This window comes from Lolium perenne, chromosome 3, assembly GCF_019359855.2.
Source record: "Lolium perenne isolate Kyuss_39 chromosome 3, Kyuss_2.0, whole genome shotgun sequence".
Taxonomy (NCBI): domain Eukaryota; kingdom Viridiplantae; phylum Streptophyta; class Magnoliopsida; order Poales; family Poaceae; genus Lolium; species Lolium perenne.
Genome location: NC_067246.2, coordinates 344,064,310 through 344,091,413, shown reverse-complemented (window position 1 = coordinate 344,091,413; position 27,104 = coordinate 344,064,310). Strand labels below are relative to the sequence as shown.

The 27,104-nt window shown below is 42.1% G+C and overlaps 3 protein-coding genes and 2 long non-coding RNA genes across 11 annotated transcripts; 1 reads left to right on the top strand and 4 right to left on the bottom strand.

The window, feature by feature from the left end:
* Positions 1-384: 384 nt before the first annotated feature.
* Positions 385-11,144, top strand: LOC127346068 (uncharacterized). 7 transcript variants are annotated; one of them, XR_011756475.1, is made up of 8 exons: positions 385-1,008; positions 1,882-2,006; positions 3,233-3,343; positions 3,535-3,904; positions 4,109-4,161; positions 6,043-7,642; positions 9,465-9,646; positions 10,688-11,144. It is a non-coding gene; the product is annotated as an uncharacterized lncRNA (long non-coding RNA). The 7 variants fall into 7 exon arrangements; XR_011756473.1 differs by having other exon boundaries at positions 386-1,008; positions 3,527-3,904; XR_011756476.1 differs by having other exon boundaries at positions 386-1,008; positions 3,233-3,904; positions 6,043-6,155; positions 6,837-7,642.
* A 5,136-nt stretch (positions 11,145-16,280) lies between these two features.
* LOC127340521 (uncharacterized) lies at positions 16,281-16,995 on the bottom strand. The gene has a single exon (XM_051366263.1). It carries the CDS (start codon positions 16,993-16,995, stop codon positions 16,342-16,344), a length of 654 nt encoding a protein of 217 aa, XP_051222223.1. The 3' UTR covers positions 16,281-16,341.
* Positions 16,996-17,203: 208 nt separating this feature from the next.
* On the bottom strand, positions 17,204-17,951 carry LOC127340520 (uncharacterized). Its single transcript, XM_071827724.1, has one exon. The coding sequence runs from the start codon at positions 17,597-17,599 to the stop codon at positions 17,204-17,206; it is 396 nt and encodes a 131-aa protein (XP_071683825.1). The 5' UTR covers positions 17,600-17,951.
* Positions 17,952-18,622: 671 nt separating this feature from the next.
* LOC139837746 (uncharacterized) lies at positions 18,623-19,765 on the bottom strand. Its single transcript, XR_011754411.1, has 3 exons — positions 19,022-19,765; positions 18,871-18,932; positions 18,623-18,718 (listed from the first exon to the last, which is right to left on the bottom strand). It is a non-coding gene; the product is annotated as an uncharacterized lncRNA (long non-coding RNA).
* Positions 19,766-20,738: 973 nt separating this feature from the next.
* On the bottom strand, positions 20,739-21,893 carry LOC139838316 (uncharacterized). The gene has a single exon (XM_071827723.1). The coding sequence runs from the start codon at positions 21,891-21,893 to the stop codon at positions 20,739-20,741; it is 1,155 nt and encodes a 384-aa protein (XP_071683824.1).
* Positions 21,894-27,104: the final 5,211 nt, after the last annotated feature.

Genomic DNA, 27,104 nt, shown 5'->3' with positions numbered 1-27,104 from the left:
AGTAGTACATCTTCTCTCCGGCTTGGTTACGAGGTTGGCTAGTCTTTGCGAGTATGTTGTCCGTTATTTCATCTATGTGTTTGTCCTTGTGGCTAGTGTGGGCATGGTCTGGGGTATCTTATCGTATGGTTTTCACCCGATTTTCCGCAAATTAACTAGACACTTTCTTCTTAATTAGTAATAGATAAGGTAAAGCTTTTACCTTTATTTAAAAAAAGGTTAGAGTGTTCTACGTTTAATTGGCTCACGTGCAACTCAACTACTCCCGTACTCTTCATAAAATTAAGTGTCTCAATTTTACATATACTAAACTACTTCTAGATAGAGTAGAAAGAACGGAAGAGTACTAACTTTGAATTGATTGATGTGTGAGGCAGCCAGTTGTGAATTTAAGCTCCAAACTCTTCGATTTTGGCCAGGCACGGTACTCCACTCCATAGCTGGCGTTGTCGATTCGTATCCGTGATTATGAGCCCGAAAAATACGGACGTCATTACGGTCGATCTCTAGCTTGCGTTGTCGATTCTTATTCAGCTAGATTAAGCGCCGCAGAGAAACACAAACAGCACGCAGCAGCCCCAACGTACGCCCCCAGCTTCCTCGCATCTCTTCTCACTCGCTGGCCGATTCCGGCCGGCTCCGGCAAGATCTCGCGCTGCTGAGCCCCTCGCCAGCACCACATCCTCCATCCCAACCGAATGCATGGCGTAGAACCGTGATCTACCGCCCCCGACGAACCCTAGCCCGGGCGCTCGAATCCGGCTACCCAACTCCCGATGCCCGGCAGGAACGCCGCCCTGGAGCCCCTCCTGCGCATCCCCTCCTCCGGTGGGAACGAGCATCGCGAGGCAACAATGCGGCTCGGCGACGGCCGCGGCCGGCGAGAGGAGCGGGCCCGGCAGAAGCTCGACGCGGCGCATGACTGGGACGGCGACGGTCCCCGACCTCCTGCCAGCGGCACCACCCGAACATGCGGCTGACGGCCACCTCCCCAACAACTACTGCCGGGTGAGCTACCTCTCTCCCTCCTACACAATCGTTTCTTTTTTCATCTTGAGTTCTTTGTGGAGTAGTTTGTACTACTTAGCAATTTCAGTCTGAATGTTTGCTGCTCAACACCTTTTCGTAGTAACTACATTCTACAAAATAATAACTAATTCCACTGTGTAATTCTGAAAAAATTGACCAACACAAATGGAAATACGACCATCAACCAAGCCATTAACTTACAGTGCACACAACTGGTAGCCCAACAGTATATACTCCTAGCTTGCCTTGGATCGATGGCTGTGATTGACACTTGAGCTTGGCCAGTATCTCTTCACGACTTGGATCAAAACGTGTTGTGTGCATAGACATGTCCATACTTGTTGCTCAATATGAATGTCTGCATTTTCTTTTGGCTCTGTTTGCATGTATATAATGGATTGGTTTATTAAACAAGCCAGCTGAAGCTAGTTCAGTACGGGGCTGCTACTTCTTGTTCTGGAACATTGAATTGCATACTCAAAGTTGTTACAATATTATCTTGTTTTTGGAACTAGAATACATAGTTCAGCCTAGCAAGCAGGAATAATGACCTTCAATTAACCGATCCAGCAAATGAGCTAGCTGCATGTGTTAATTGAGACCAGCACTACATCTGAACTTAAGGCTGGTTGTAGTCAATAGAGAAAGTCGTCCTTTATTTTGTTACCTTGGTTGCATGTTCAGTTTTGACAACATATTGTCGTACGTGAATGACATGCATACTGATGTGATGGTGATGTCGATTAACTATGCATGCCTTTTCCTTACATGAGATTTGCCTCACATATTGTTCTACTTTTTTTTTATCTTACTTTGTATGAAGTAATGTGGGGAGCTGCATGTGTCCGGCAGAGCCACATTGATCCGGTGACGTCGGTGCGGAGCGGCATGTTACCAGTGAGGCCCGTGTGTAGCAGCGGGACAATGGGGAGGTCCTCATGTCACTGGCACCACCATCCAAGAAGAGCTCGAAGAAGGTTCCCCTTGGAAATTCATGCTAGTTCCCAAGTTGCCTGATCCTATGTGTTAATTTATGTTTCCTAACCTTAACATAACATTAGTATTTCCGTGCTTCATACTGAAATTTCATGTTTTAAACACAAGATAATTCTGAAATTAACTAGGAACCAGATTGTTTCGTTTATTTATTACTATCAATAATTATCTTATGAAGCTCGCCGCCTATTTGGATCATTTTTCTTGTGTACTTTAGTAGTTGGTTGCTTACTAACTGGTCGACGGTTTTATTTTTATTTACCTTCCTTCTATATACTTGTTTGGAGTAAACAACAGGAATACTTATTCATGTCTTGAAATTTATTCTTTAAGGTGCTTTTGGAACCTGCAAAGCCAAACCTTGAATCATTTGGAAAGTTTTGTTATGCAACATATACTTATTTTGCATTTCTTCTTTACAAGTCTGGTTGTTATGCAAGTGTGTCATAGATGTGCCTGGAACATACTCTATCTCGAATTACGAGTCTTATTATACTTGCAGATTTCTTGCAAATATTGCACCAAACAAACTCCCCTTTCTAGTTTTGTTAAACAAAGCAATACATGCGAGTTTCATTCTGCCCTAGATATGTATCTTTCTGTGCAACTGTGTTTAGCTCCCAGAATAAATACCATCTAGAAAGATGAGTCAGATTATCCTTGTAGCTGATTGTTTGCAAATATTTACAATTTTTTTTAAAGATTTACTTTATTGTTGGTGATTTTATGAGCACGAGAAAAGAAAATGTGTATTCAGATGTTATCAATAGTTTGTGTAGGCATATTTTTCCTCTTGGATATAAACATGTGGTTACTGTGTATATTGGATATTTGATACTTCACAAAGAAATCACTATCCGGGAAATTATTTGTGTTAGCATTAAAAAAAATATAACAAATAATTCTGGAAATGCTTGAGAATGTGCAATTTAGTTCATCTTTTGCAGGCACAGTTTCTCTGTACTATCTAGTTTATTTTAACTGCTAAGTACGAACTGAAACTCTTTGATTCTAGATATTTTGGTGAAGTTGTATTGATCACAAGATGAGATTGTCTTCTGCTACTTAATATGTCCTTAGTCTGTTATTAATACTTGGATAGAGAGCATTTGAAAATGCCAGTGAAGTAACAGGCCTAAAATTGTTTGTTCATCTTGCATTTTGCAACATCTGTGAGTTCTGTATTAACTCCCTGATGATCGCACAGCTGAAGAACCTGTTGCAAACAATAAGCCAGTCAAACTTCAATGTCGATGAGATAATGACAGTGGCAAAGACCCAAAAAGAAAACCATTGAGTCAAATCAGTTGTGAAGCTCGTAAGTATATTTTTCATCGTACATCAAGATGTCCTTTTGTTAGGTCTGATTCAGCAGCAAGTGGATATTCTCCAAGGGAGCAAATCTGCGAGTCCTTATTTTTTACCTGTCCTTTCATCATCAAGTCTTTGTACTGAATCAGTTCATTGAATATTATAAGCTAATTACTTTTATTTGGTTTAGTCTTCCAGTGGAAAATTGCAACAATACATGGAGGGAATCTCGGTCTACCTGACCTCAACTTCTCTCCGGCCAATCCCTATTCCTCCATCAACTTATACGTACTTGTCTTCAATCCTCTGTGCTCACGCCTGGGAGATCCCTTCTGCTCTAATTTGGAGCAGGTCCAGGAGGACGATCATGGGGAAGATGGGGAAACAACATGTTCACGAGGAGCCGCTGGCTAGCATGTTCACGAGGAGCTGCTGACTAGCATGTTCACGAGGAGCCGCTGATGTTGTTGTTCGACTCCATTCCAAACTGCGGAGCTGCTAGGAGTGGACGACGCATAAGGGAACATCCTGGCCACCATGAGTAGGCCAGTTTGATCTCAACCGCCAGGTTGTGCTCCTCACGGGAAAGACCATCATTTTATTGTTAGCACTTAATTGCAGAGATACTGAAGAATTTGTTTCCACTCATGAGTATGCTGGGTTCTGTCTTATATTAAGAATTAGCAAAATTACTTTCTCAATCGTTAATGTTGAAGTTTATTCTCTTGCTAATATCTAAATTTAAGCCGGTGGTATATCTTCTTTGCTGCAGATTGGAGGTGTGACTGGTGGTACAGTTTCTGCAACCTAACCTAACAGTTATCGGTATTACGTTGTTTGCATCTCGGTGATGATAATTATGAGAAGACAACACGTACTCTATTTCTTAAGTAACTGGAGCACAATGATATTTTATTCATTTAACGAGTGTTAGTTTTGCACTTTGTCACTATTTCTCAATCGATAAATGCTACTTCCTGGGACAGATCTGTAAAATTTTAAATGCTTGCATTTTTCTTGGATTATTAAACTTGAACAGTTGGTCATTGGGATTGCATGGAAAATTTCCAAAGCTTCCATCTTTCCTGATTTCTTTTCATTCATTGAGGATATTCAGTTGTCTCTGCCTCTGAATCCAGCTATTTTTTCCTATGTATAATCATGAGTACGTCCACCTGGACCCCGTTTATATTTTGCTGATACATGGACATGAATCTGCAACTTGTACTTTTCTAGCCGTGGTAAAGTGCCTTCTAGAAAACTATATTAACGTTGTGCAATTGGTAGCCTCTTTTGATGTAAACAGGAGTACATCAATCTAAAGAGTGTCAGTTTTTTAGTTGCCTACTTGACCTTGGTTCTATAGTTGCCTTCTTTTCAGATGTTAAGCGATTGCTCTGCTGGGGCAGCAGAAAGAAACATGATTTTATTTTCCATTAGTATAATAAACACAAGGAATTAATGCAGTCTCATTTATGTCAAGTATTGTGTTTTGAACTTTGATTCCTGACTAATAGATTTTTTTTTAAAACATTTAGTCATTGTCTGATTTCTCTTTATGCAGTCGTCTATGCATTTGGCCTTTTTGCCCAGTTATGTGGTACGTAGAAAACTGTGATTTCAAGTGTTCCGAGAGCAATAAACACTAGGTTAGTCAAAAGAAATTTATATATTAGAGATGCCTTATCTGATGATATGACTTGATAAGGAACAACCATATTGTGTCGATCAACAATCCATACCTATCTCTATGGGTACATGCGGATATGATCCTGTTTTCTAGGCCAAAAGTGAATCATCGGCACTGATACTTTTTTAGTTCGAATAACTTAAATGGAGGACTTCTATTTTATCCATCATAAATCTTTGCTTTGTAGTTACTGATGCAATTCATAAGACCAAGTTGAGCAATATGTTTTAATTGTGAAATCTTTCGGGAATAAGACTTAATGGTATTTCAGTCTTAATAGTAAGAGGGGTCACCCCTTCCTATTAAAGCCAACGGTCAGTCGCAAGGCGTAGTACATTCTTCTCTTGTCTCTTTGCTGATTCTAAATCGCTTTTTTTTCCTTAATGTGGAGTAAAATCATTATGGCATAAGATTTCTTTCTTTTATTTATATCATTTCAAGAGAGAAACCAAGCTTTCGTAGACTTGGACTACCAGGGTGAGCTTGATTCAATTAGAAGCAAGAAATTATAGGAGTTTTGTGTCTGCATTGTTTCCGCTGAGTTATCTCCCTTTATTTTGTTTGGTTGCGTTTTATCTTGAAAGAGGGTGTGGTTTTTCACTGATGGCTTGATTATCAATATTGACCTTTACGGTTCATGTTTCCTTTTCTTGAGTGTCTTTAGATTTGTGGCTAAACCAAGTAACAGATTTCATCCAACTGTTGGCTATACTTGGGGGTAATAATGCATCAAACAATTGTTGCATGGAACGGGGCCAATATATTTTGATGTTCCAGCGAACCAAATTTCTTTTGCAATTTGATCACTTTCTTCGAAATTGAAAGACATATTGAAAACTATCATGCGTCTGAACTATTCACCGAGTATTTTTCTAGCATTTTTTGTTTAAGAATAATGGCTAGTAAACTGAGTTGTTCATTTGTATTAGGAGTAGTTCTCAAATCATTAGGAGCATAGCAGTCCATCTAGTATGCAACATTCACCTAACTTGCAATTATATCTTACAAATTTGTAGGAACTCTGTAGTGAGGTGATAAGATGAAGTGGAAAATTGTGGTGAGGCAACTATTGAAACTGTAAGATTGATAGCACATCATGTCATGCTCCATTTTTGCCGGCTAAATTTTGGTGAGGGAACTCTGTTGTGACTCATTAGTAATTCATGCTCCATTTTTGCTGGCTAAATTGTGGTGAGGCAACTATTAAAAATTGTGGTTAGGGAACTCTGTTGTGACTAAATTTTGCTTTTCTTTTAGCATAATATTGCACTCTGATGATGATTATATTGTCATGTCAATGATCCCAGGACTCTAGGTACAAGGCCACTAATTTCGTACCTGGTGGCTCACACTCTAACTTGCTCATGCTTGGGTTTACGAAAATTCTTACATTTAATTGATTTGGAATTTCTGAGTGAACTTATCACTTGCCTTAAGAAGCTTCCTGGGTATACAAACCATCGAGGCGAACTTATCTCTTTGTCAGAACGTCTGCAATGTTGCATAGTTTCTTTTTAAGTCAGGAGGATCAGTTTTGATGCTTTGTATGTAGACCTGCAGGGCTACTTTGTGTAACTTTTTAAGGTATTTACATGACAGGTTTGGAAATCATCCATATGGTTAATGGTGCCAAATTAATGGTTGCACACTTGCGCTAAATCCTATACAGTTTTGCACCATAAATCTCATGCAACAGTCAAAACTTATCCAATCAACTTGTATGTATTTAGATGATTGAGTCTTTAGCCAGACATACTTCCTTCAACTTCTATGTATTTAGACGGCCAAACATGTTTTTGTTTCCTCCAAGATGCTATTGCACGAGGAGATAAGGATTCACCTCTGATGACTCCGCCGCCGGGCCCATGATTCCTCTGATGCCGCCGGAGAGGGTGCCCCTATCCTCCCCGTTGCCGCCGGCATCCTGCTGCTAGGCCAGGTTATGGACTTTCTTGAGCACGAGGTGGCCAGAAGGGACAAGTGCAAAGTTTCTTGATGTGCTTCACTGTCCTTTAGTAAAGTCAATATTTGTTTGCATTTCAATCACAAACTGGATCAAGTTTCTCCTATACTACGTGTGTCCATTGGCTGCTCTTGATGTTAGCTTTATCTAAGTACAGAATCTGATGTGACATGCAAAGCAGAGCAAACTTGTGTATTGTGGGGTTATTTATCCTCAGATCCGTAGGTTGTGTCCTCCTCTTATATTAACACTTTTGTTGTATATTTGCATGATAAGATAATGCAGTGCCCACAAGCTGAGTTCATGGATAAATGGAGTTTTTTTTCATGTGGTTCTTTGTCTAGAAGCTTGTTCTTAGATCTTGTTCAGTACTTAGCTTCCTTAAGTATGTACTAGTGATTTCCTTATTTTGTTAGTATTATTGGACTTGCCAGTTTCTCTAGAACGGAAGTATACAAGGTGCTTCCATGTGTTTGTAGTTACATATGCTCAATGACAATTAGCTAAAGTTATTCACGATTCTTACTTCTATATGTGCAGTTGGAGAGGGATCAAAGGCGGAGTGGACAACCCCAGTGACGAGATGGCTTAGATCCAGGGAAGTAATAGAAGTTAACCATTTTGGACTACTTCATCTTTTATAGTCTATAGAGGTATTTTATTTTTTCCACACATGATCACTCAAAATAACTGTTACATATGATGCATATACCATGTGGTCTGGTCAAGGAGGATGAGGTTCAACTATCCATGCGATAGCATTGATAATTGATTTTATTGGTTGTTTCTATTCTAAGAACATTTGACCTGCAAGTACACTATGAATGCAGTTGCCTATGCCAGATAGATACTCTTATCCAGTTTTTTTGTAATTAGTGTTCGGTTAGTGCAGTATGGATATTGTTTGGTTACCTAATTTAGAACAATTGGCTACATTTCGACATTTTTTTGACTTTTGTTATTTTGGAGTAGCTCTAAGGTCAAAATACATAAATGATCCTACTGTTGTCCTCTTATTGTTTATACTCATGTTTTTGGTTGTTCGTTTTCAATGTGAGCCTTCGGTTCTGGCCGGTGTTGCAGTCCTCTGCTCAATATGGTCTTCTGAACCTCAATATCTTGCAATCTGTACCCTGTAGGTGAATATTGACTTGATTTGGGTGCACTGCAATCCCATTTGATGTCTCGTGCTTCGGTGATGTACCGATGAGTGTTGCCACTGCCGACTTTGACTATAACTCGGCTTCTGTTTTCCAAGTACAATTTTTTTTGTTGAAACTGATTCTGCTCTCATGCTTTCATGCATGTTCGTTAACTAAGGTTCAAATGATTTGTTGTATATTGATTTGAGCCCATCCAAGGCCGTATAAATTACTAATGAGACCCCCAAGGTATTATGTTCCTTTGGGTGATGTGGTTGGTATTCATTTTCTCTCGTTTATTTTGGGTTCTCTGTCTGAGGGTTTGTGTTGTTTTTTTGCTGTTGCTTTTCTTCGCTGATGCCCTTCCTTTTTGGTGGTTGATTGGCGGCTTTCCTGGGTAGAGAATTTTTTGTTGGTGTTGTTAGGTCCCATTTGTTGCCATCTTGGTAATTGTCTAGCCTAGCATACAATTGTTTTAAGTTGAGTAATAATGAACTACTCCAGATTCAGTCTAGAATAGATTACAAGAAGTATATGTGTCTGTAACTTAGACTTCTTTACTGATTTACTTGATATACATAGGTGATCATGTCATACCATCATCAAGATCAAACCCCTAAAATCCGTCCACCTACGTATTTTCTAGGGCAGTGATGCACTAGTTGGCTCATTATTACCTTGATGATCTATTGCATTAGCTAGGCTTGGCGATAAGTGAGCTGTCTGTTGGGATCGGCACAATGCTTTATATCATTTAATAGATGTTGTATTTTTGAATGGCATGGATATTTAAACCCTCGAGATGCCAACCATGGTTGTTTGCTTCATTGCTTATGTGTGCCTCTAATGCCTAGCTAGTTCAAAAAAAGGGCAAGTCCATGTGAAGGAATGAGAGATCCTGAGTTATCTGAGTTAAAGACTAGTGTTTCTTCTCGCTAGGCATACATTTACTTTGTTTATATGCATATCTCTACCGCATTACCATTCCATTATTAAATTGAACCATGTTAGAAAAAAAAGAGAAAAGTAGACAGTGTACTGGTTGTACTTCACTAACTCAAACTCAGGTTTCAAGAAAGGAACTAAAAGCCACATAACTAGCTTCGAGTTTTGCAAAGTAACAAATTTAGCACACTACTGTTTCAAATATTTGTGCGTAACATTATTATCTTAACTCTGTTATATGTGTGTCTTAATGGAATCAGTTCTTGTTGCTACAGTTGGTTGAATAAATTCACTTGTTTATCATTATGTGACTTTAACTTGTATGCCTAACTGGCCACTGTTTACATTCTTGTTTCTGGATGTTCATGATTGGTTGTGCAATTTTCAGTGATGTACTAAAATACCTGCTGGAGTCTACATTTTTCTTCATGTCATCAACTTTTATAGCTGGCAGCTCCTACAAGACCTGGTACTCTACTTGTCGCAGATCAGCTTTGACTACTTCATGCACAAAATTAACCATGCCTTAACCACGTCCACGGTGGCCTCTTCATCCTCTCCACGGTTTAGGTGAGTTTCTGCTTCTCCTGGATTCTAGCGCCAGATTCTATTTTACATATTTGCATTGCCTGACATTATATATTTGGGGTTCCTGCTATCATTGTTTATAGTTAAGTTTTGGTACAAGTGTGGTGAAAGAACATAGTTTGATATCAGGTTGCTCCTAGTGACGTCTTGGAAGTTTCAGGTTGCTGCAATACCGTGCCTAAACATAGTTTGATACCTAGTTGTGTAGTGTTTCTTCAGGTTGAGATCTAGCAAATAGCTGGCCAATTTTTCTTTGATATTTTTTTACAGTAGTAGCTCTATATCCCATGTTACAGTAGTAGCAATCATGAAAATGCTATGTCACATATTTCTTCTTGCTACTTCGTAGAAACGCACTGAGAAGAATCTAGATCCATGTCTGTTTATTTCCTGTGGTGCACTTGTTATCCCACATACTAGCTAGGCTGCATTTTGAAGAAACAAGCAAACGTGCCATTTTTACCTTTTCTAGTGAGAAAGTATCCAAGGTGCCTCCATACATTAGTATAGTTACATATACTCACTGAAATTTTCTGAAGTTATTTATGATTCTTACTTTACATTTGTAGTTGGAGAGGGATGAAAGGCCAAGTGGACAACCCCAGTCACAAAAAGGCTGAGCTCCATGGAGTTAAATAAAAGTTTACTATTTTGGATCATTTTGAGCCTTCATGCCTGTTCATTATCCTTTTTTAGTGCAAACCAAGGTTCCAATATTCAGATGTCTATTTATTTGATCATCCCAGCCAAGCCCATATAAATGACTAATGATAACTCTACCAAAGGATTATGTTCCTTTTGGGGCCGTTGTCTTGTCTTCATTTTCTCCTATCTTTTTTTGGGGTCTATGTCCGAGGGTTTGTGGTGGGTTGTTGTTGTTTTCTCTTTGCGGGTGCCCTTCTTGCCTGATTCTAGATGGTGCATATATATAGTTCATGTAATTTATCTCTTTCTTGAACACTTAGAAGTTTCCTTATGAGTATTTAGTGTGGTTGTGTACTTATATTTTTTCCATTTTGGTAGGCTACCTGCAAATGGAAGATACACCTTCAGATTTGAGCACCCATGGGAGGCGACCACATCGCTGTTCTCGCTGGCACCGACACCGCCATGGTCGAGCCTCTTGGCCACATGGACCAGCAAGCTGATAGGCTTGCGATCAAGTGATTGAACCTGTGCACAAGAAGGCGTTTTGGCTGGTGAAAATCTGCGAGGAAGATGGAGATGCCTGATACTGTATGCATGGTGTATTATTAATTTGTGTAGTCGTTTTTGGATGTTGATGGGTTGAAGAGCAAGTCTAGTTAGCTAGATGTGCACTTTCTTCGCTAATTGACATATTATCTGTTTACATGTTCATATATATACATATAAGACAGATGAATATGACATTTGAGCATGATGCATGTATGTATGAATGATTATGTTTTATGCATGTTTGTGTGCATGGGTTTTGAACCTGCTTATTTTGATCACAAAATTAGTGTACTTGTATTGTGTGTCGTTGCTAATTGGTACAATACATGCACTATCATTTGTAAATTTATAGAAATGAAGAGGATAATAATATTTTGTAAAGTGATTTGGTGCCACTAAATCTGGCAAATTCTTGCCTATTGATTAGTACATGTTAGATTACGGAAAACTATTGATTTTCATAGGAACCAAGAGGCAAAGTATTTGGTGAGCAGATCATGTCACACTTGGTATGAAATTATGAACTTGCAAACTATTTGGTGGACTATCTGGTATTGGAAGCGCCTTGCATACCAAATTTTGTATCTGATACATGTACGACTCAGACATGGCTTTATTTCTTCTTCTGCTGTGACAAGGAAATGTACCAACACATGTGTGAGTTTGCGTCGTAAGAAAATCGGATAAAAAATGTCATACATTCATATAGCATTTCTCATATGGTATTTAACAAATTAATTTTACTAGGAATGAACAAGCAAAATCACCAAGCATATAGAGGAGGGAGCCTCCTCAAATCTAGCACTTGTTTTAATGCACGCCCGGAACCAAAGCAATCAAGCATTCAAGGATCCCTGAAGACCAAAAATTGCAAGCCTCGAGAAGCCAGGTTAATTACAACGTAAATGTAGATATAGTACTAGGAGAAAACCAACGCAGTCAAGCATCCCTCAGTACCAGAAATCTCAGCGATGTCTTGACTGCCCCCACAGGTTTAACGATTCTGATTTCATCCATCGCACGGTAAAGGAAAGCACGATCCGTGTGAGAGCCATTCTGGCCAATCACCCACGCCGTAATTTGTTTCTCTCCCTCCTCCCATTCAATGGATTCGTCTCTCTCCCTCCTTTCCGCCTAACTCAAGAACTCTCTTCCCTCCAAAATGGAGCCTACAAGTAGAAGGGCACGGTCACACCGCGAGCGGCATCGCGTGCGTGTCCACAAAATATTTTGTAAAGTGACGCATTGCCACTAAATCTTGCAAATGCTAGCCTATTGATTAGTACTTTCTAGATGACAAGAGAACTATTGATTTTAGAAGGAACGAAGCGGCAAATTATTTGGTGGAGGCAAAGTATTTGGTGGGATATATCTTCTGGTATTAAGCAGATCATGTCACCATGTCACGCTTCGTATGAACTTGCAAACAATTTGGTGGATGAATCTATATATCTTATAAAACAAAACCCCACTAAGTGCAATCAATATTTGTCTATCTCAACATGCAAGCTATCCACATCACCTATTCTCTTAGCCAATCATTTGTCCACCTCATCCCACTAATATTCCTTATTTATTGTCTATCTCTACATTATCTTTTTTAACCATTAAAATAGTAATGCCATCCTTTTTTTGCTGCTCGAATGATAATATCACACCCTCCTGCTATATGATTACATAGTTAAGTCATGTGCAACTTGAACACGAAAATAGTTTCGGCAACCAAATGAACTTTTTACGAATTAAACTCAATGTTAATTATGTGCCCTTATATATGTAACCACACAAGAAGTTTTTATATTATACGACAATGTGCATGCATTCTTCATGAAAGAAATATAGATCATTTGATTCTTCAGTCCGCTAATTTCACCTTATCTAAATCAATCACGTACACCTTTGGAATATAATGATCTTTGAATTTTCAAATATTTATCCATTTCATGGCTATTAAATTTAGTATCTCCACTACTGGCCAACTAAATATTGCATATTATATAGATCAAGTTTAATATGTTTTTCTAGATTTCTTAAAGAGATACCCGCTGCAACGCGCTGGGTATCGTTCTAGTATCTGGTATGGGAAATGCCTTGCATATGGCATTCTGTATCCAATACATGTATGACTCAGACGTACTGCAATCCCTTATTTTAATTCTTCTTCTGCTGGGTCAAGGAAAGGTACCAATGCATGTGTGAATTTGCGCTGTAAGAAAATAGGATAAAAAGCGTCGCACATATAGCATTGCTCATCTGCCCGGCCTGGTACTATTTTTTTACTAGGAATAAACCGGCAATATCATCGAGCATATAGGAGGGAGCCTCCTCAAATCCAGACCTTGTTTTAATTCTCTCCCAGAACCAGCGCAATCAAGCATCCCTAGGAAGACCAAAGAAACTGCAAGCCCCAAGAAGCCAGGCTAATTACAAGGTGCATGCAGATACAGTAGGAGAAATAATCTCAGCATCGTTTTGACTGCCTCCACATGTTTAACGATTCTGATTTCATCTCCACTTTTTCCATCGCACGGTCAAGGGAACGTGATCCGTGTGAGAGCCATTCTGGCCAATCGCTCTTCCCCTAATTTGTAGCGCTCTCATGGATTCATCTCTTTCTCACTCCTGCCCACCTAAAAATATTGAACTACGAGCTCTCTTCCCTCCAAAAAGGAATCTATAAGTAGAAGGGCGCGGTCACACCGCGGGCGGCATCGCGTGCGTGACTTGTGACTTTGGACTTTGGCGAGGAGAGGAGAGGAGAGGACTTGCCATGCCGAGCCGACGTCGAGCCGGTAACTCTGTGCATCCTGCCTATCTAGTAGTCAGCCATGGATCGTTCTTGAGAGCACGAACGGGGCGACGATGGACATGGCGGCAGGCGCAAACGCGAAGACGGCTGCCGGCGGCCTGGGGCGTTTGGGAGCGCATCATGCCGCATCTCCTCAACAGGTAACTGCTCGATCAGCCTTTGCTCTGCTCTGTTCTGCTGCTCTGCTGTGCTATATGCTAGCTTAATCTCAAATGTTATGTCCTGCACAGTACTGAATTAAAATCTGTTACCACATCAGTTGCCGAACACAACCGGCATCACTTATCTATGCCAAGAAGATGAAATTGTCGAGGTAGATGACCTCGACGTTCCTTGTAGGAATGAAACGCATCATAATCTTCTTGTCATCAACTTTTGTAAATATCTCTTCAACATAACAAATCATCAAGTCATTGAGCCAATCATCACATATCCTGTTTCGAAGATCTGTCTTCCAGGACCAGAGATGACATTTGCTAGATCAAACATTTCAGGAACATTTGCTTCTTGAGTGTTCTACAAACAATGAGCAAAATCTTACACAATCTTACACAATTATAAGTTTATAACCACACTGAAATCAAAGTCAGCCTGTTGGCCCTCTTCTCCTTCCTCGGCCTCCCCTCCGGATTCTTCTTCCGCAGCCTCTAGTTCTTCCCGTGTCGTTTCCAACACGAACCGTCGCGTCATCTCGCTTCCAAGGTAGCCCGACCTGCGAAAACAGACGTGCCGCGAGGCGTCGGCGCGCCCGATTTGGGCCCTTCGCGAAGGGGCCGGCACAGGTTTCCGGCACTTCTATTGGGCTCGAAACAGCCCCGACGCTTTTTGGGGCGCGTCAGTGCAAGTCCATTTTCGATGCCGGTCCCAAAAATCCTAACGGACGCGTTAGGTACTCGATAAATTTGACTGGGACTCGACAGAATGGTAAGACCTTAAGCGGCACCTGTCGAAGTTTACACCAGTATCCCGAGATCATGTCCAGGGACGTGATCTTGAAGTAGGTTTTTGCGAATTGCCACTAGAGCAGTTAACTAGTACCTGATCCGTCAGATGAACTAGCCCCAACTACCATTATCCCTGTACAATATAGAATTTTATGTGAAGAAATATAAAAAAGTTAAAGCTCTCGAATAAAAATAAACAGTGGAGATTTTCCCTGATTCTACGATTCAAGCAAAATCTCGGGGGCTACTGACATAGGCATCCCAAATGGGCCTGCCGAAGATAGTACCCGGGGTTTACTGAAGGCCAATACCCGAATAATAAGAAGATTCGGGAGCCCAACATATATTAAGGAAAGTTAGAGTTGTAATAGGAAGTGTTATTTGTAATCTGGCGGGATGAGTTAGAAACCGTCCCGGACTCTGTAACTTGTACAAAACGAAACCCTCGGCTCCGCCTCCTATATAAAGGGGGAGTCGAGGGACGAAGAGATCATCGAATCATTGTTACTAAACCCTAGTTCTCATAATCGTCGAGTACTTTTCGGCTGAAACCTTCGAGATCTACTTGCCCTCTACTTCCAACTAAACCCTAGCCTACAATCCATAGGCATTGACAAGTTGATACCTTGTCATCTAGTTTTCTGGAAGAGTGACTTTAACTTCTAAGATTGTAGATGTTCTGTTGCTACTAGGGAGAAAACAACAATATTTTGTCTAAGGATAATTCCATTGTTTACTTTACACACATTGCTTAATGCGATAGTATGTTGCTTGCAACTTAATACTGGAAGAAGTTCGGATGATAATCTGAAGGTGGATTATTAGTCATAGACGCAATTGGATTATAGTCTATCTATTATATTGTAGTACCCAATTAAATACTACAGTAACCTTTATCTTATCATATCATGCATTGTCATGCCCTCACAATTATCAATTGCCCAACTATAATTTGTTCACCCAACACATGTTATTTGGAGAGTTATCACTAGTGTAGATAGCTGGAACCCTGGTCCTTCTGTCGTCATCATTGCTCTACAGTCAACTACGCACTGGAATACTTTCTGGTGCCACTATTGCCATTGCTCTCATATTACTGCTGCTTTCACATCACCCATGTTACTAGTGATTTTCCACGTGTAGCCGAATTAACAACTCCGCTATTAAGGATTTTAAGTATTCTTTACCTACCCTTGTGCCAAATCAATAAATTTGGGTTTTACTTCCCTCGAAGATTGTTGCGATCCCCTGTACTTGTGGGTCATCAAGACTATCTCATCTGGGCCCGCCTCGTCGTCGTTCTTCCCCTTTGCCGCATGCGTACGTGCCCACCTCTCTGCCCTTGCTTCACGCATCTGGCGGTGCAGCATGGCGGCCGGTATCGCAGGTGTTTGCTGGCAGCGCTGTCCCCTCAGCGTTGCCAGCCATCGGCAAGACACCTCGTTCTGAGCGAGCCTCGCTTGCTCGCGGGCGAACGCCTCGGCGTGGTGCTAAGCGTTCAACTCGATGAGCTTTTGTCGCTCCCCCTCCTCCGTGGCTGCTCGCTGGCGCGAGATTTCGACGGCGTGCTCGAAGCTCGCGTTGTTGATGAACTCGCATTGCTCCTCCTTCAGCCTCCGGAAGCGCTGCGCGTTCAAGGACGCGAGGATCACTGCCTGCTCCAGGTCAGCGGGGAAGTACAAATGTTATCTGAATGGAGACCAAAACATAAATTCGAAGTACTTATGCTAATCTTCTTCAAATCCAACGATGTTGCCAGTAATGCACAAGGCAAGGCAGTCTACAAGAGTATGTGGCTGCAGTACCAGGCCATCGAGGTTGTAGCTGGCAGCAGGAGTGATGCTTCTATCCACGAGATGGTAAGCCTCGGTAGCTGCCCTCTCATCGACGTCGAAGCTCAAATAGATGGTGTCACTGCTAATGGAGCCGGAGGGGAACACCTCAACAGGCACCGAGATAGAGCAATACATGCCCATGAACACTGCGCGTCCCCCGCCAAGGCTGTTGACGGGGAGCAGAGCCTTGGTGTCCAAATCCACCCGATACAAGTCATAGCTCCTCCCGAGCTGCAAGAACTTGCGGTGAACCAGCATCAGCAGCCCGCCATTGTCCACGAGGTGCGTGCTATCCATTTCCAAGGAAACCTCCATATGTCGCCCTGCAGCAAGCTCCAGCCGTGGTGGACTCGTCTCTGCTAGCACCATGACACCGTCTACGGTAACGCAGTAGAAGTGCCCTGCGAACATGAGCGGCGCCGTCCTCATCGGGTCCCTGAACTTGAGCAGCGTCCACGACTGGTCGCCGAGCTTGGCCACGCCTAGGATGGACTGAGATCCAGTGACATGCTGTGGGCATGTCACCGGTGAACAGTACCGTGACATGCACCCTCAACCATTCGATCAAAAATAGACGTACAAGATTAAACATTGTACCGCACTTACGGTGGATAAAGTGTAGCACGCGTACTGTAGGCGGCACTGTAGCGAGGGTACTGTTTAAATACACTGTAGACAGTTCCTGTAGCGGTGAACATCTGGCCATTAAATCTAGATCCAACGGTTTAAAAAAGGGAGCATGTCACGGTACTGTTCACCGGTGACATGCCCACAGCATGTCACTGGATCTCGGTCCGCCTAGGATGTGGAGGCGGTAGAAGCAGAGCACGAATGTGGAATCATCCTCGGCGATGCCGGAACCCCAGGCTGCAAAGTCCGTGCCGAAATGGGCGTTGTGAACCGCAAGCCTGTGGTGGTACATCGCGGGGAGCAGCGTGGTGAGCGTCGGGAGCTGCAAGAGCTGATCGGTCAGCGGGTTGAGCAGGCGGACGTGCTTGCGGGCGTGGAGCAGGACGAGGAGGCCCTCGGCGGTGGGGGCCAGCACCTCGTGGTCACGGAGCTCGGGGACGTCCAACTGGATGCACTCGCCGGTGGAGGAGTTGAGGAAGCGGCGGCGGACGGGGGGAGCGGCGAGTGGCTCCCGTAGCATGATCCACCGCCGGGGGTGGAACCGGCGGGCGGGGCCGCGGAGCACCGCCGCCAAGAACCGCACACGGCGCGGAAGCGGATGTAGTCGGCGACGTCGTTCGCGAGGACGCAGTCAGAGATCTGCCCCGTCAGCCCGTCACCGAGATCCGCCCAGTTCTTCTCCGGGGCAGGTGAGGAGCAGGGATCCATGGAGGGACGCGCGGGCGCTCGGCCCATCGAGGAGGGTCGTCGTTGTTTGTGAGACTTGGATCTCTGCCAATTCACCGGCCAGGGGAGCGTAGATGAGACTACGCCGTCGCCGCCGGCAGCAGCACGGCTGACGGCTCCACGGTGGAGCTGTAACTGGAAGTGAATATGGGACGACCAGTTGTTGGTCTTCAGCTGTGTGTCGCGGGCTTGCTCAATCTGAAGCTGCAAGAATATTTGGCGTAAAGGGCAAATGTACTTCTATAGCTCTGGAGTCATTTTCTCCAAATGCCAAAACAACAAGAGCCACTACACTGAATTATAATTTATTCCACTAACTTTTGTTCAAAAAAAAAAATGAAGTGTGCGCTTTAAGCGGCCAGAATACTTGAGGGAAGCAGTACATGTCTAAAACTACAATGCCACAGAGTGTACAACACATGAAATGTCTACATTAATGTCAGCTCGGAAGCCAACACTGCGTAAAACCAACAGGATTATCAGGCCTGTAATGATCCAAAATAACAATCCTTTTGCAAGCCCCAGCCCTAAATCGACACCGTGATTCTCGTCGTTACAACTGAAAGTTGTTCTGTTAATAATTTTTTATGGTTTCAAAAAGTTACAGCTACCGACAGATCAGTATAATTATTAACAAAAAAATTGATAATTTTTTTGAAACCATAAAAAATTGATAATGTCCAGCAAAAAAAGAGGTATAAAATAGAATGCAAATCTCTAAACTATAGCATAAGGATTGTGCCTCAACTATTCTTGAAAAAATAAATGTATCATTATGCATAGAATTAAAGAAAAGTTGAGTTTAAAGATGGGAAAACTCAATTATCTGGACCTTGTACTGAATAGGGGGGCTTGTTTCTATAGTGGCTCGCACCCCACTGGTGCTATGGGTCTCCTTCTGCTTTGAACTGACCTAATTCCAAGAAGCATAGAAGGATAAAAATCGTAGACGATGGCACTAGCCAGGTAAAATTTGGTGTTATAAATAATGACTCGATGAGCAAATTATGATCATAAATCATATATAGCTGATCATGTTATATAACAGAGACTACAGTTACATACCACTGCTAAGAATATAACAAGATCACCCAATGTGACTCATCGACAGGACTTTGATCATCATTCTACAAGTACAGTGTCAAACTCAGTTGTTATTCAATAGAAAAGCACGCATTTAACCAATGCAATTACTCTGCCATAACCAAGAGATTACCAATACCATACACTACTTCAAAAATCCACCATATATACTGCCGCATGTGCACTTACTGGCCCCTCCCTCTCCCTACACCAAAATTTATCAGCCTGGGAGAAGAATAAGCAAAGAGAAGACACAAATCGACTAGCTTATTGTTTAGTACAATGGAGTACAGTTGTTGGATTGTTGCACTATATCATCAGACAAGCATTGAAAAAGTGTAGAGCACATATAGGGTGTTCCTAGGTAATATATAAGTTCAAACCTGGCTATTAAAGGAAGTTCTTCATAATCTCCATTCTCATTCATTAGCTTTCCGACGATGAAAACTGCAAAAAGCATTCAAAGGAGAAACTATGTGCTCTGATATTGGTTTATGAAAGCAAGGGTCGGAATGTTTATGAGCAAATAAAACATTGACTGACAGTTTGGATGTAAGATATGGGCTGGGAAATCTCAAAATGGAATTGGACATGGCACAGTTCTTTTGTTTGGATGCACACTGAAACCAAACTGGAGTTGGAGGTAAATTTCAGCCAAGATTAGGACACAGCTAAACTAAGTGCTCTCCAATATGGAGCTCTACGTCTCTGAATCTTGAGGAATCCACCAGCCATGTTCCCATTGACTCGAGCCCGAGTGTGTAACAGTGAACAATTATTTTGTCTAGTTTAGCTCTATCAAACTTCAAGATATCAATAAATTAATCGATATACAAAAGAAGCATGTTGAGCAGTGTTAGGCTGTGTTATCATGGAATTTGTTAGGACCAGCTAGTTATTCGAGCTTACTGGAGTTATTGCAGAGATTAAACAGCAGTTCAACACCAAGAAAATTATTTTCTACTTACCGTGTTGGCTCTAGACGACCAAATACAAAATAAACTGCAAAGAAGACAGACTTAACAATATAATTCAGGACTATGTTAGGTGAGAAACTGGAGAACCATAATGTTGCCATAAAACTATGAATATTACTGTCATGTCAGGTGTATTTGACAGATCGAAGCAACACCTTTTGAGAGGATAACACTCTACTTCTACCTAGAATTACATAAATTCCTCTCAACAATGAATGCTTGCAGATTGCATTGGCAAAAGTGCAATGCGACAGGAGAACTAGGAGAATAACAGGTAAATTCAGCTTTGACACGATGATATCAGAAAAGTTGTACAGCATCAACATGCATTTAATATACTCCTATCATGTATTTTATGGATTTTTTTGAGCATCACGTATCCATAACATAAATCAGTAAGAAATGTTAGTACTATCTACTCTTCACTGTCCTAGATGGCAGAACCATGCTTACAACCAACAACACAAAGATATTCAAATGAAAGTCAGCAAAAATCAGAAACAGCCCAAATTAAACAGTCGTAGCAGCATGTCTGGCATAGGTAGAAAAACCGGAATTTGCACAAACACCTTGGTGCATAGATAAATGAAAAAAGGTAGCAATATATATTGATATATTCTCCAGCCGTTCTGACAACACCAGTAAAGAGAACATGTGCATACCATGCCTTTGCATTTCAGGGCTAAACTCCTCTTCACACTAGACTTGCTAGCTAGATGCTTATACAAATATGTATGTATGGCTGGTAGGTTCAATATGCAAACTAAGCAGGACCAGACATCCATACATAACTGTAGCTAGATACATACGCTCAAATACTAGCTAACCAAACAGGATAAAGAGTACACACTGCATAAACCATGCTGGCTAATATCACTTTTTGACAGTATCGGCAAATGACAGAAAATCGATGAGAGTATGCGGCCGTGGCACCAGCAGGCCACATGGGAGTTCGGCGCTTCCATCCGCAACATGATATGCTCCAGCTTTTAACATCATTCTCTCACGAATGTCAAACCTCAAGTAGATGGTGTCAGCGCAAAGGGAGCCGGAGGGGAAAACGTCTAGAGGCACCGAAAGAGAGCAGTCCAAGGCCATGAACACCGCACGGCCACCCAGGCTCTTGACCGGGAATAGTGTCCCGCTGTCGAAATCAACTCGATAAGAGTTGTAGGCCCACCCAGATTTATTCCGCGGCGTCAGTCGTGCGAACCGACGATGCACCAGCATCAGCTCCCCGGAATTGTTCATGAGGTGCACACTGTGAGCGATCGGCGAGACATGCAGACCCAGATTGGCAGCCACCTTAAGCTGCGGTGGCTGATCTGGTCCCGTTTCCAGCACCATGACATCAGTGAGGCTAACACAGTAGAAGCGGCCAGCAAACAATAGAGGCGCTGTCGTCATCCCGTTAGCACCGTAGTCCAGCAAATTCCATGACTCGTCGCCAGGCTTAGCCATGCCGATGATGCGGAGCCTGTTGAAGCAGAGCAGCACTGTTGTTGAATCATCGTTGGCGATGCCGGAGCCCCACGCTCTGAATTCCCCGTCGAAATAGATGTAATCTTCGGAAAGCTTGTCGACGTGCTTGGGAGGCAGCAGCGTGGTGAGCGGCGGGAGATGCGTGATCTGGCGGGTGAGCGGGTTGAGCAGGTGGACTGCGGCGCGCTGCCGCTTGTGGACCAGAACGAGGAGCCCTTCGGGGGTGGAGGCGAGCACCTTGTGGTCGTGGAGCTCCGGGATGTCGACCTGCACGAACTCGCCGGTGGACGTGTTCAGGAAGGAGCGGCGGTCCGGCACGGCGAGTTCCTCGCAGAGCATGGCCCACTGCCAGGGATGGAACCGGCGGTCGAGTCCGCCCTGCACGCGCGGGTCGGCGGAGCACCGGCGCCAGGAGCTGCAGACGGCCCGGAAGCGCACGTAGTCCGCGACGTCGCGGGCGAGGACGCGGTCGGCGATCAGCCCCGCCGGCCCGTCCCCGAGATCTGCCCAGTTCCTCTCCAGGGCAGGAGCGGGGAAGGGATCCATGGGGCGGTGCGTGCACGCTCGGCCCGCCGAGGAGGGGTCGCCGCCGTGGGCGGCGCTGTCCACGTCGTGGAGGCCGGGCAAGGCGCTACCCACGTCCTGGAGCTCGGAGTGGGGACGGACGCGGCGGCCGAGCAGGGGTTGGCGTTGGCCGACGGCGAACACGGGAGCGGAAGAGGGAGAACTAGTGGGATGGAGAAATAGTGAGTAGGATCCAGCGCTCGCGGCGCGGACTTGCCGCTGTTCGGCGCGGCGCCGCCATGGCTGCGAAGTACGGGGATAGCTATGTCTGGTTGGGCTGTCTGGGCTGGTTTTTTTTTTTTTTTTGTGCGTCTATGTCTAAGTTGACTGAGATTTTCTTAAGTCTCAGTCACCTCAGAAAAGTGCAACTGCAGTTTAAAGAAAAGTGCAACTCGTTACAGTTGCACATTTCTAGCAGAAAAGTGTAATTGCACTTTTTTAATAGAAAAGTGCAACTAAAGCATTTTTTTACAAGTGACTTAGACTTAAGAAATTCTCAGTTGGACATAGCAAACCGTTTTCTTTTTAGAACGGAGGCAATTCCAGTAATATACCCAGACACAATTTTACATTTAACGGTAATTCTAAAAAAAAAAACTACCTCTATCTATAAATAATTAAATACACATTCAGATTTGTCAGGATATGGATGTATCTAGACACTATTTAATGTCTAGATATCTAATGTGTAGATACATTCAGATTTAGATAAATCTTAGGTTTCTATTTATAGACACAGAGATTCGATGACAGTGTGATTTATCAATAAACCTAACTCTAGTGCTATTTGGTAGTTTTCACTATTGGTATAGTTGGTACTTAGGGTCCCACTGTACAAATTCAAGTAAATCTCATGGTACCATTTTGAAAAAGTTATAGAAAAATACATGGTACCAATTGTAGAATTAAAAAAATCCAGCACTAATAAAGTTCCTAAATCAAATTCAAATATTAAGTAGAAAACTGGAATATTATGGTACTTATTCCTAGAATCGTAATAATAGTTCAAGGAGATTGCATCTCTTCTTTAAAGACTAAGAATTTATCATACTTATTCCATAAGCTATTTGGAGAAGCATCGAATGAAATTCCACTAAATTCGAATGCACGGGAAATTTCATAATAGTAATTAATTCCACTCACTAGGATTATGTCTCTCATGCGAAAATTGGGATATACTCCTTTCAAATTTCAAGATAGTAAATCATTTCTAACGAAAATGATATGATTTCATTCGAGAGAATGATAGCATGGCCGATGGGTTAGTGGCATCTTGCGCATGGCTACAGACAAACTCCATCTTCATGTGTGGATGCTGGGTGCCTCCAGCCTAGCAGCAAACACTCTTAACTAGGAACAATGCTTGCACTGCATCAGCTAGCAACAATAGATATTAGCACTCAAATCAACACACAGACCTGACCCGCAGCCACATGCTAAAGAAAAAGAAGAACTACTCGTTGGCACAAAACAACCGTCCATGTCAGCAAAATCGGTCACTAAAACCAAGGATCAAGGGTCAATTGCCGAGTTTAGGAAGTTTATGGGGGTGGGGGAGAGCGCGTCCTTTGAAACGCACTGACTCATGCGCCAGCGACATCGGTCAATTATGGGCCTTTGGACCGAAACAAAGGGACTCGATCAAGTTAAATGATTGCATTTGCTATATTTGCATGGCAAACCTTGTTGCCCAGCGAATTTTCCTCCACGGTCCACTAACGAAGGAATCTCTCTCCCTTAACGAATGCCCAACTCTTCTGTAGAGGATCTATTGCTACTGCTACTGCTACCTAAGGTTTAGCCAATTTCCCCCCTTTGTGAGATCTAGATTGGTAATTTCTAGTGGAAAAATCTCTGGATGGCATTGTGTGGTGACCCGGCATACCACTGCATGGTGTAGTATGCAAGTCTGATATAACACCAATGAAACACCGTTCCACTAGTATTATATCGCTCAGAGTGGTACAACAGAAACATATGCGGGTCCAAGGTATGTCTATAGAATTACAACATCGATTCTGTTACATAAGATCATCACAGCCTCCTACTTTACAATGAGGTAAAACTGCAAATAAACTCCAGAAGAACGACTCGTAGTCTAATCTTATCACGAACTCTATTTGTAGAGTATTTAACTAACTACAGAGGCTAAGAATAGACTCTAGCTAAGTAGGAGCTAGGTTTAGGAAGCTAGTTCCCTTCTATGGCTAAACTAGGTTTTCTCCTTGTTGGATGAGGTATCTGACTCTTCTGACAGGGTCCTGTCTCGTGAAGTAGTTGTTGACTCCTTGACCTTTGAGTTGTACTGTAGATCCTCCTTCGATGCCTCCATATCTAAGCAGGGGATTTAAGAGTGGGATGAGTACGAGCGTACTCAACAAGTTCATTATAGGAAAGAGGTGTTTAATGCACTAGCTACGATATTAGACCAGAAAGTCTAATACCAATGCAAGTTTTCATAAACATTTCTTCAAAAGATTGATTTTATTCAGAAGAACTATGTCCGTCAGCCTTCACCGGTTTACTAGAACTTCATGGAGCTCCTTTCCGGCCACGTTCGCAGTTCCATATCCCGGAACAGGGAGTGACAGGTCACGGTTCTTTACACTCTGCAGAGGTGTGTTGCTTTACCCATAAGAGATCTTAACCTTGGTGCCAACCGGGTGATCTTCCCGTCCACACTTCCTATGGTGTGAGGCCCGGTATAAGGTCTAGCCAATCATGTTCCTCCGCTACCTCGAACACCCACCCTTTGTTGCATGCCCCGACCCTGGGTCCTCGCCGGTCCCATTATTCCCACTCACGGGTGGACCCCGACCACGACGACAGTTTGGGATCGAACCAAACTCCTTCGCCGGTAGCTGCAACCCATCATAGACCGCAATACCGTGGGGACTTAAGGCTTCCCCAGCCAACCGCTTGCACTTCGAGCGACAAGTGTCTACGGACTATGCCGTGGGGACTTAAGGCTTCCCCAGCCAACCGCTTGCCCCGATGATACAAGTGTCTACGGTAAAGCGCATCCGTTGATGAACGAGAGGTGGAAACACTTTTGACTACTCCGTCCCACTCCGGATCTTATGGTTAACACGGGTATTACGGCACAAGAATCACTGGCGACATTTGTTGTTTAATCCTAGATGGATATAAGCCCGTGCAATGGAACCTCCACCATATCAACACAATCCATGGTTCCATTGCCCACCACATAGTCATATTCATAGTTATGAAAGTAGTGGTTTTGATTTTTATGCAATAGTGATAACCATAATACTTTGCAAGTAATTTGATAGAAATACTCAAATGACATGAGCAAGTGATGAACTTGCCTTTCTTGACTGCAAGATTATGCAGACAAGGTCTTCGATACGCATTAACTCCAAATTCTGAAATAGCATCATCGTCCGGTAAGGACGATGTTTGAAAGATTGGCAAGGATGCAATAATGCATAAGTATGAGATGCAATCGCTCTAAGCGTGGCCTAACCCCGAGGATTTAGGATCAGTGAGTGATAATGATTGGTTTAGGGTGTGTTGCACTTTTAGAGTGATTCACATACAAGGTTCTTATTCAGGTGTGATTACTTGGTATTATAAACAGGTAGATAATAAGGCATAGTAATTAATTGAGCACATAAAGAATGATAATTGGCATAATGTTAACAAGTAAAGAACAGTGGTCAGTTTAGTACTATATGGCATGGTTAATGATTAATTATCATATACTTTAAAAGAATAACTTTTGAAGAACATGTTCTTAACAAAGAACAAGTATGATAATTAGGTTGGTGGGTTCTATGGTTAATTATGGTTCCGATTGGCTTTGGAGTAGATATTTGATGGATCCTAACAAGGTTGGGATTCGTCAATACCAGGTGGAGTTATGCCTAGGCATCCTAAGCAATTAATTACACGTGGGTGCTATCAAGATTGGTTTATTTTGCTAGTGATAGCTGGCTAGGGTTTATAGGTCCTTATAAGCAGGGTTGATGATGATCCCTTATTTTCTTCAAAAGAATAACTTTTGAAGAACATACTTCTTAGGTAATAAGAAGTATATCAATTTGGGTTGAGGTGGTTTAGGTTTTACTATTGGTTCTATTAAGCAAAGAATAATTGGCTCCTAAATAGGATGATTGATAAATATCCAATATTAGTAGGGTTTAGTGGAATATGGTTAGGTAATGATAAATATTGAGCCTATGTGCTATTGGTTTTCATCACAATGGTGTGATGCTAAGCATGGTTAATTAAAATTGATATCTCTAAGGATAGGAGTTAGGGTTTGCATTTGGTTGCCCTTATTTGATCATTTAGGTCTGAAGAGGATGAACACATGGAATACTCATATATTAGTGATAGGTCTTCTACATTTTATGTGTCCAAGACAAGTATTTAGTTGCTACTATAGTTCCCTGATTTGTAATAAGGTACAATGATCACATGCTCTAACCTAGGGTTTAGGTTAGGAGCAATTTAGGGTTCACATGTAATCGTTGAACTAGGGTTCCTAGTTGAATTAGGGTTTTAGGGTTCCACATGAAATGATAAGGTTGTAACATCATTTCATAATGAATTAGGGTTTGCTATTTACCCTATGGTTCCATGATTAATAACTTCATGGTAAAGTTCAAGTTATTAGTAACTTGAAAATAAAAATAATATTGAAATTGGTATTTTATTCTTTTTAAACAATTAATAATTAGGTAATTATTAATCAGGGTTTAAATCTCTCTAATAAAGATTTAACAAATAATAAATAAAGAAAATAAGGTTTCATGTTTTTTCTTTATTTATTTATTGGTTTTTATTTAATTTGGATAGTTTTCCTAATTTCTGAATTTTAATTGTATTATGATTTTAAAATAAAAAGCTTAAATAACAAGTATTAAATAATTGAATTTTTATTAAGAATAAAAATTTTATTTTATATTTTTATTGGATAGAGTTTACTTTTCTAAGAATTTTGATATCTTATTTATATTTTTCTGAGCTATAAATAATTTTCTAAATTATTTCAAAGTTGCAGATCTTTTCTGGATTCAAAATAAAAAAATAATTGCTAAAGCTACCCGGCCAGGATACACCCACAGTCCATGACTGGTGGGGTCCTAGCCACGTCACACCGGTCATTGACCGGGGTCAAAATCGATGACCAGGCGCTGGAGCTCACTGCCGGTGATCCAGTCGTCG